This window comes from Corvus brachyrhynchos, unplaced genomic scaffold (genome assembly GCF_000691975.1).
Source record: "Corvus brachyrhynchos isolate BGI_N302 unplaced genomic scaffold, ASM69197v1 scaffold3, whole genome shotgun sequence".
Lineage (NCBI taxonomy): Eukaryota > Metazoa > Chordata > Aves > Passeriformes > Corvidae > Corvus > Corvus brachyrhynchos.
In genome coordinates this window covers 6,562,149-6,572,787 of record NW_008237619.1, presented here as the reverse complement: position 1 = coordinate 6,572,787, position 10,639 = coordinate 6,562,149, and the positions used below count along the sequence as shown (strand labels likewise).

Here is a 10,639-nt window from a genome sequence, read left to right as displayed (position 1 = left end):
GGAACGGCCGGGAACCGGGCAAGCCGGCCCGCCCGAAGGTCGCGGCCACTGCGGAGTACGGGTTGTCTTTGTAAAAACACCGGTCAGTGCTTACGCAGCGCTCCGAGCGTGCGGTACGCGTGCGGTTCTCGCGTTGTACCGGTGAAAGGCTGAGATAATTAATGAAGGTAACGGGGTCTGCTTCAACAAAACAAGGCTTACCGTGCAGAGCTGAAGCAATAAACAGGGGAGGGCACAAAGGACAAACAGCCTCGTTTGCTGGTTCTAATGGCTCTGACGCCAAAACAGCTGTTACAGATTCTAAAAGAGTAGGACTGGTTTAACCTCTCCTCAGGAACATGACTATCAGGCGTTCTATGAAAATTTTGCAGTACGCAAAAAATGCATGTCTTTGTCCATCACCCACAGAAGTGCTAAGAAGCGTTATATCAAAAAAAAATAAGGCTTTTCTAAGTTGTTTTTAATTTCAACTGAAGAAAACATACTGATCTTTCCAAAAATAAGGTCAGCAAAGGGTGAACACTGAAAGCAGTTCCAGGAGCATGAATATACACAGTTATTTCCTTCTGGCCACCACTGCTTTATTTTGGGTAATGCACACACTTACACCACTCTCTCAGAAAAGCTCTCCATGTTCTCTATCTCTCTTCAGAGAAACGGATCACAGCTCAGGAGGCTGACTTCACAGGAAGCAGGACCAGTGCTCATAAGCTCAAATACTCTCTCTGAGGCATCCAAGACCCATGTCCCTCTCTTCTCACAGGAACAGGTCATAGGCCCAGAAACACTTGGAAAACAGCCAGTGATAAATAGGACTAGGGGAGTGGAAGCAACTGTCTTCATTCCAGATGTCCTCCTTTGGAAAAACCTAATGCTTCTGTACTCATCTGTGTCCTGCAGAAGAGCATGTACTCTCATTGCTGTCATTAAAGCAATCTCTTAAGATTAAATGGAAGCAAAATTGTTTAAGAACACTGCTGTCATTTCAGACAATTATATCTGAGCAAGTGCAAGGGATGGTCTAATGGAGGAGTCAACATATTTTAATCCTCTTTAAATCAAGCAGCTTAAAAAGCTTCTTTCATTGTTCACGTTTACAAAACCAGATGCTAACAGTAGGCCCTTCTGTGTTTCAAAGCCCAAGCACTAGACAAATACAACACACACATTTTTCCTAAAGTGATTATTTTAATGAATTGATACTTAGAGAATGTATCCATTCTGCTACTCTGTCGACCAAAAGTTAGATACATTAAAAGGAAGAGAGGCATACTCTGCTACAGACTCCCTGCTGCAGAAAACAATTCCCACTGCACACTAACCGTTTCCTGTACTAGTACTGAAAAAAATATTGAAGAAAATAACTCAGGAAATATTTCTACTTAGTAACAATATATAATTCTATTATGCCAGAAAAAGACCAGAATAAGCACTGCTGATATTTAAAATGCTCACAGCGTAGACATGTTTCACTTCAACATGTAGTTTTACAACTGCAGTATGAAATCTATTACTTCCTCATCATTTCATGTCCTTCTCACATCTTTGAAAAAGCTATTTAAAATATTAAAGGAGACATCTATCTTCATTCTACTCTTTTTTTAAGGGGGAAAAACCAGGTTTTGCTGTCTGAAATTTTTAATTCATTAAAAATAGTTTACAAAATTTGAGGACAGACCTACTTTACCAAAGTAGGAAAAAGAGCTAACTAGCAACCAGTCGAAGAATTTGGTTCCGTAAGTATGTGCACAGCTGGTTCATCAAGTCTCTGTTCTGTCCTTCAACCCAGTGCATTTCTACTACTACATCATTTCCTTCTTTCTTCACATTCATTAAACACTTGAAGAGAAAACCCCCACTAGTTTCTTTAGGGCTTTGCTCTTTTTCCACTGTCAGATTGCTAGCTTCCTCTGAAGGGCAAGGTTCCTCCTTTGCATCACCAGAGCCTTTGCCAAGCGATGTTTCTCCCTGCTTTGCTTCCATCTCCTGTTCCTTCACAGGATCACTGTGTTGTTCTTTGGCAGCAGATTCCTCTGGTAGCTCATCTCCTGCCATCATCTGCACATCCTCATCAGGTGCCATAAACCCCATTTCAGAGTCATCAGTCTTGGGGTTTTCACAGTCCGAGTTGTTGCTCACACTCTTCTGGCTGTTCTTTTCCTCCTCCATTGCTTGCAGAATATCTTCAGAAGCTCGAGGAAGTTCTCGTAATTGCCTTATTCTCTCTCTTTTCTTTCTCCTCAAATGAATCCAGGAGTTTTCAATGGCAGTCACAAAGAGGCTAATTTCATCTTTTCCACAGGGAACACGTTTATGCTGAACCTATTGCAGAAAACAGCAGAATTTCATACAATCCTCTCACAGTTATGCTTTCAATTAGGACATTGTTTTAACATCTAACACTTTATACCGTACCTTCAGATCAGTGAGAATCTTCTCTACCCAGGCTCTAACCACAGCAATAGCATCTACAGCATCCCAGCCCATAGCTGCAGCTTTGGTGGATAACTCTTTGACTGTAGAAGCCAAAACCATGAATGTAATTGGTTTTCGTGGTTTCTCTAATTTTCTTCTTTTAGAGGGAGGTGACTAGAAGAAGAAAGAAAGAAAACAATTACAAGACTATGCAGTATTAGTGGGGTGACTTGTGTACTCAGAAGACTGTGATTCCATAAAACACGAGGATTAAGAGTGTAATGTACACCACTAGGCAGTCATTCACATGGCCCGTGTTTCATTTCACCCCCAGGAGTTTTAGACTCAAACCAGCTAAAAGGATCATGCACTTTATGCTAGCCTGATGGACAGAGGGAGTTTATCTTCAGGTATCAGGCAAAAAGCTTCATTGGTTCCTTCAAACTATTAGCTCTCCATGAGCTGAGAAAGAGCCCCCCTGCCAATATCCACATTTTGATCCAAGTGCACTGAAGGTTTCCTCGCATCTTCCTTAAGACTGGTTATTGTCTATACCTATATTCAAATATACAAACATCCAGATCCAAAAAAGTAACTGGCTCACATTTAAGGTGAACAAGCTCCACTTACATTGATGTAGGCAAGTCTGAGTTAGACGTGGTCATACCTATTTGGTAACAGAATCCACATGTTAAATTAAAACTGAGTTCTCAGAGAGAAGTTTAAATTCAAATCCAGCCCCAACTTAGCGTATTTTTATTACTACTAAACTGCTATTTGAGGTATGTTACAAATGATCCTTATTTTCACTGAAACCCACAGGAAGTTCCTACAATGGCTTCCTTTTTCCACCCTCAGCAAGGGTCACTCATGAATCACATCTCACAACTGCTAACAGACTGGCAGCCATCTAAGAAATTCCGCTGTCCATACAGCCCAGCACATCCAATATTCCAGTCTGAAGAAGAACAGTTTGTATCACAGCAGTTATAGCTCATTAGCCCCTTCCTCAAGTAAGAGGCACAGAAAATCACAAGCAAACCAGAATTAAGCTACTTACAGGTACTTGTACATCATCATAGAAACTCCATGCCAGTGCCCATCTCATGGTGCGTCCCTGACAGAATTCAGTATGAGTGACTTTAGGAACCTATGCACAGAAGCAATACATTATTTCAGATTAATAAACAATATTGTTTTACTGCACACATTTTCAAACAAAGCATATTTTCTCATGACACAAATGGAGATTCTTTCTGACATGCCTCAGAGGTGTCAGGGCCCTCTCTCACTCCACTCGCTTTACTAAGACAGACGTACCGACAGCTCAAGGACAAAGGAAATCAGATACTTGAAATTTTGTGTCTAGCTCAGCATCTGCTTTTGGCAATTCATCTTTCTGGAAATTTATTTCACCACGCATTCTCTTTCCTTCCACTATACACAAGGCCAGAACTCACAATTATTTTCTTTGTATGGGAATTAGTGAAGAGTATGCTTCCTCCAGAAAGCCACCAAAAAGTCCTTTGCACAGCCCTCTTTAATGCGAATAGTAGCACAAAGTTCCATTTTACTTGATGCCAGAATTCAACACAAACAGAACAATAACACTGCCACTTAAATCATGTTACTGTTTCTTTTATCAACCAAATTGCTAGATCTCATGTGAGCTAAGAGGAAAGAAAGCTAGATTTTTTTGTTGTTCTTGTTCTTTTTTTTTTTACTACAACCTTGTTAAGGCTACTTTAAAGCAGAAACTCTGAATCTTTTATTACGAAGACATGCTCCAACATGTGTTAAAGACAAAAATTTGGAGACGATAATTGCTACCTCCTGGTCAGGTTTGAATATTCAATAGTTAAACTTCAATTGTTTCCCTAACAAGGAACTGCAGTCCCTTTTTGTAATAAAAACTCAGTAAAACAATTCAACAATAACTACCCACATGCATTGAAGCATACTATATACTGTATAGAACACAGGCAAGATATATATGGACTCTATGCAAACTCACCCCCTGGATTCGAAGTTCTTCCTTCAGTGGTGCTAAACTGCATTTCTTCCCCAACATGCAACTGTACCACCTGCAAAGCACACATTAAAAAAGCGTTTTACAAGTAGAGATCAACTGAAAATGACAGCTGTCAGTAAGAACTACTTGGATCAGAAAGCTGCAAAAACAATAGGAGATTTAAAACCAAAACAACAACAAAAATCACACTTAAACAGTGACTAGGACATAGTACAGCAAAATTCAGAACAGAAGGTCCAAAGACAGACTGGACAGGGAAATCTTTTTGAGCTTTTAGGAAATACATTAGGAGTATTATTGAGACAACACCCCAACAACCAGGAATCTTGTTTCAAAGAGTGACTTCAGTTATGGGGAAGATGTTACACCTTACAAGAATTTGTTTCAACTTCTCCACTTTTTTTGGAGAATGAATCAGAATAAAAAGAAATAACCAACTATTGGCAAGTAACAGACATACTGACTAACATTTGTGCTCATTCATATCTTATCCAGGTTTCTATCACATAACACATATTTCATGAGGAAACAATCAGGCAAAAAAAAAAAAAAGAAAGCAAGCTATTTTCCTACTTCTAGTGAAGCCTATCCTTCCACCCAGATCCACATCTTCAGAATCTCCAAACATTACTTTACATTAAATTTTTCATCTGAATTATTATTCGAGCTCTACAACCCCATCTTCCATACTTTTTGATGACTGGATCCAAAAAAGTTTAATCATAAATACAACGTATTGAAGTACAAAATTTAAGATCTCCCAGTTATTAAAGGACAGTTTTGTCCAACACTGGGGGAGTAAAAGCCTGCTGATCAGAAAACTGCAGATGTGCCATCTGTTTATGTTGTTCAAAAGAATGTCTCACTATGCTTTTTATTGCAGCTTATGTTCACCCAAGACAGCATTCAGTATAACAGTGTCCCTTAGCAGGCAAAGCTGCAAGTTACCAAAATTCAGCCAGGAAAAGAGAAATTTTTAGGCTATGTCATAAAACCTCTTTCATCCCAAAAGCCCTTAAGAATGAACCCTGACCTGTCTCTATCAGGTACATATGCTAATTTGCTGCAAGATACAAGTGTCGCTTGTATAGGCTTTTTTTGTTTCCTGCCTTTAAATAACTCCAGCAATAACTTCTAATTGCTGCTCGGGAACAATTTGATGTGTAAGTATCATCAAACAAACTGAACAGCTATCACTGGACCATAGCGATACTAAAAATACCATTTTTGCATGACTTCTGCCAAAGATGAAGATAAAAGGTGTTAGTTTGGGGTTTTTTAACTGGAAAAGAACACTTACCGTAACCTCTTTTTAAGTTGGAGACTATCATGAATAATTCTTTTGACAAATTCTAGTTCTCCTCCCTCAGCCATGATTTCTGTGATCCCTCCTGTATTTACAGAACTGGGAGGAGGACGCCGCGGATTTCGAGAATTAACTCCCTGGATTAAAACCCAAAAACATTTGACATGGACATTTAATGAAATGTTATGCTGCTTTGTACATTGCTTCCTATCTTAATCGTAGTGGGTAGCAAGCACCACCACCTCTACTTAGCCTTCCCCCATCAGAACCATGGATAACAAAGATCCATTCAAAACAAACGTATCAGAGTGAATTCGCTACAATCTCAAACCTACTTGTCACACATTAGGATCCTGCTAATATGAAATATGTGGTTCCAATACATGTAAGACATGCTAAGTGCATCTGTGCAATTACAATGTATAGTGTTTAATTAAATCTTAAACCTTTTTTCTACTGCCCTGTATTATACATTTCTGACTAGATTCAGTGGGTGTTGCAAGACCTGTATGATACCGTCTACATCACTAAGGAAATGAAAAACACAGTTATGCAAAATTCCAGGAACTAATTCCTCTGTACTACTGTTATGCAGCAGGCATCTGATTTCAGATTTACTAGCTGTCTACCTTCCAAACTAATTTTCTAGGACAGTAAGAACTTGTGAAAGAATGCTACAGCTCATCGTCCACTTTAGGAAGGGTAACAGTTAAGTTTTCAAAACTCCTTTAGGGTCTAGGGGATGAAGAGGGAGAAGACTTAAATGCTATTTCATAATGATTTGGGATTTTCCACTCAACCTTCCCCACGTCAAGAGGTTAAATTGTTGCTACCTTCCCACTGACTACTGAAGTACATACAACATCCAGTTTGTTACCTTCGCTTCCAACTGGTTGGCAAAAAAGGGGGGGTTGCACATGCAGAAATCATAAATGATCTCAGATTCTTCTTTCAGTGCATCCATTAGAAGAGTCTTCTGTGGTACCTTAACCACTATTAGAAGAAGTGAATTTGAGTAAGGAACTTCGTATTTTATTTAACATGCTATATACATTATACATTGTATAAAACCTGTACTCTCCAAACAATGCCTTCTACAAAAGAGATGTAACAAGTATCACCATGGATATAAAGATTTCAGGTTAAGAATTAGCATACAAACAGCCTGTATGTTTATACCCAGCAGCAGAACCACATGAATCTCTTTAAACAACAAGGACTGCCTGAGTTATGCCACGTTCTCCAATACAACCACGCATGTGCTTTAAGCCCTTTCAACTACAGGCACTAAAGCTTCACATGAGGCCTGTTCCTTTGTCAGCTCCTTTTCCAGTATATGGCAACACCACCACACCATTAAAAATCAGTGGCAGCAGTAACAGAAAACTCTCATTGTTCTCCGCATCAAGTTCTGGATCTTGAAGACTGACATGGACAACAGACTAAGACATGTTGTTCAAAAGGATGCTTCCAAAAGTTTTCATTTCAGAGCTCATAAATGGATTTTACTGCATTGAGTTCCTACAGAAAATTTTCCAAGCTCATTCCTAGACCACATCTGGCATACTGGCACTGCTACCACAGGCAGTGTCAGGACTTCACTCAAGAAGTGAGGACGAAGAACTTTCTGTACAACTCTCTGTACGCCTTTGTGGAAGTGTCATGCAGTTATCCAAGGGGAGCATTCCATGTGTCCTACCAGCATAAAGAGTACAAACACTAAGAAATACTTCAGTAACAGACAAGGAATACAGAGATAAAAACACCCCAGGGCGAAGCTGATCTTTCAGATTTTCATAAGGGCGAGTTTTTCTTTATCCACACATCCCATGCTAGGCAAGGCGGCTGTTTGGCTTAAGCATACCCAGACCTCAGCAAATATTCTGCACCAGTCAGAAACAATTGAGCACCTGTTCGGAAGGAATGTACATTCTGAAATGCCACTGAACATGGCAGAAGTACGTCACAACATTCGTATGCTATTAAATACCTTATTACATTGTACCTTTTATAAGATCAGACAAGTTATTCTGTTCCACGTTCTTCTTGGCATAATTGAAGCACATGTCATCCACTTCTGTTGCAAGGAAGTACCAGCCATTCAAAGTTGCTCCAAGTAATGGGTATATACAAGAAGCCCCTGTCCCTGCAGAAGTGAAAATCCACAAAAAAGGCAAAATAAATCTCTGTTGTTACACACACTGTGGCTGTTAACTGCGTACTTATTACACCAAAAAGAACTAACTTCAAGATAGCGATCAAGAAATTTCAAGAAAATTACTGATCATCTACTACTCACTTCTTTAGTGAACTTTATTTTTGTAATTTGAAAAACAGCATTGTCAAATATGCACTTTTAATAAGCTAAAGAATTTAATAATCTGTAATAATTTTTCTAGTAAACTATCAACTTTAGTTTAAGCTATTTTTCTTCTATATGACAGTGGTTAATTTACATAGAGAAAGCCAAATACATTCTGGCTTTAATATAACAAAACCCTACCACAAATAAATTTCTCTTCTGAATTTTTCTATCATCTCTCATAAATAATTTACTTTGATGCATACAACAACCACAAAAAAATTCTGTTCTACCAGACTGTCTTTGTCTAATGTCCAAAACTATAAAAGAAACCTAAGTGTCAATTAAGATACCAAAAAAGGTAGACAGATAGATGAAAACTTGCTAAAAGAGAGAGAGATGCCAGCAGAAGATAATCATGGCATATCTAGGTGATCAAATTATCAATGACAATCAAATTTAGGCTTAAAGGGAATGGATACAAGAAAAGGGAAAGATATCCCACCACCACAAAACTTGAGTTTAGACATGTCAAGAACCTGTTATACTGATTTACTGAAACATCAATAACTTCATCTGTCAGTACACAACAGCAAGGGGTTATTTCCAGCACTTCTGTCAAGTCCCCCTTGGATAGCTTACTGCTTTTCCAAAGCTGGAATATCAAAGCCCATGCAAACTCAAACTGAAGATTCTGCAGTATGTGGAGGACATAAAGGATCTGTCTCTTCTACCCAGCCACCTACCGTGACAAAGTTCACAGAAATAATTTTCAAAAATGAAAACTAATATAAAAGGCGTAGAAGATGGCTAAGAAATTTAAAAGTTATAGAGGAAAGCAGCTGTGGACACACCATGTGATGATACAAACTTGGTATCCAGCATAACTCCAGCTAAAAATGCAAGTCAGTAAATTTCAGAACAACAAATTTCACTACAAAAAGTAATGACAGCAAATACCAAATAAACAGAAACGTAAAATCTGGCACAGAAAGATTCCTGAACCCCAGCTTTGAGGAAGTCAGTAACTTTAAAGTTTTAATATCAAGCATTAAAACAAGTTAGAAAGAAAATTCCAGCTTCTCTAAATTTCATTCTTCAGCACAGAACAGTCTTTGAAATCAAGACTTTGAAACTGCAAAAGATTTTATTGACAAAATAAAAGATGTGAACTAAACTCAAATGTACTATCACTGGTGCCTTTTAAATAATTCATAAAGAATAACCAAAGTTTCTGAATCCAAATGCCAATTTTATTATTTGTGTGTGGAAGCTCTTACAGAGCTTGCCTTTTTTTTTTTATTTCTAATGAAAACCAAATTATGGCCATCAGCGTACATCTTACAAATTCACATCTCTGCTGACTGTTTACATTTATCTGCTGTCTAATCTAGATACTGTCCTGATATTACCAAATAATCCAGACTGAAAGTGAACAACTATACTGGACCATATCATCCATCTGCTGATGCTTCGTACAGCTTAAAAGACATTTTGTTTCCAATAATAAACAAGAAATCTTTGACCATCTACAACCAAAACACAGCTTAGCTAGCATTTGCCCTGGTTTCTAATTAAGCCTCTTTTAAAATTCAGCTTGCGAATATAACTACATTGAAATAAATTAAAATAAAAATCGAAGTTTAGAAAGGACAGGTCATTCGCCTGCCAAATAGATCTATAAAAGTTATTAAGTGGAACACTAAAAAATATTGCTATGCAACACACAAACCCTCTGGTGCAGACATCCAAAAGCCAAATTAACAAATTAGCAACGAAACATAATTTGCTAGTTAGAACACTGAGAAGAAACACTTTTTAATTATTTTAGAATCACATTTTTGCCTGCATTTTTAGAAGCAAAATTTTTGTATACCACAGAAAGCTGCACTCAAGGGGGTTCAAGGCCCTGAAAAGCCAAATAATTGCCTCCCATGACTGCTCTTGCGTTTGTGCGGAGAAATCCTGCCCACCCAGGAGGCAAATGAACACCGGTGGAGCTCAGACTGCCTTTCACCACCGCGAGCATAGATCAGATCTCTTTGTTTCTCAAACTTGACGTTTTTCTGTGGATGCGCAACAAATTGTATCTGCTACTGCCGCTGACGGTAAATAAGGAATTAAATATTTAGCTGTGTCGCGTACCTATGTCAATGCCTCGCCTCAGGGTTTGCTTCTCAGCATCCTGGTGGCCGATGAGATCCTCCACCCAGTGGATGTAGTTGAGCCTCAAGGGGACGGTAGGAATGAGCCTTTCCACGGGGATGTCGATCTTCAGCCCGAAATCCTCTTTCAAGAGGGTGCATGTCAGAGCCCTCACGGCCTCCGGATCCTTGAAATTCAGGCTGAAAGGCACACGCAGAGCTTTCATGGGCGCCGGGGGGCGGACACACAGGGGCACCCACCCGCCCCCTCCCGCCCCGGCCGGACCTCACCCTGCCCGCCAGGGTGGTCTGCACGTGCTGCTGGAACTCGGGGTACTTGCCGGCCAGGTAGGCGAAGTCGGGCGGCTTGTCCTTGTAGCGGTTGCGGGCGTGCATGGACTTGTTGAGGGCCATGTCGGGCCGGGCCGGGCCGGGATGTG

At 39.5% G+C, this 10,639-nt stretch overlaps 1 protein-coding gene across 1 annotated transcript; it reads right to left on the bottom strand.

The window, feature by feature from the left end:
* Window positions 1-1,027: 1,027 nt before the first annotated feature.
* On the bottom strand, window positions 1,028-10,633 carry METTL16 (methyltransferase like 16). Its single transcript, XM_008631729.2, has 9 exons — window positions 10,486-10,633; window positions 10,201-10,400; window positions 7,759-7,899; window positions 6,631-6,746; window positions 5,748-5,890; window positions 4,430-4,499; window positions 3,476-3,565; window positions 2,416-2,589; window positions 1,028-2,322 (listed from the first exon to the last, which is right to left on the bottom strand). Exons 1-9 carry the CDS (start codon window positions 10,611-10,613, stop codon window positions 1,705-1,707), a joined length of 1,680 nt encoding a protein of 559 aa, XP_008629951.1. The 5' UTR covers window positions 10,614-10,633; the 3' UTR covers window positions 1,028-1,704.
* Window positions 10,634-10,639: the final 6 nt, after the last annotated feature.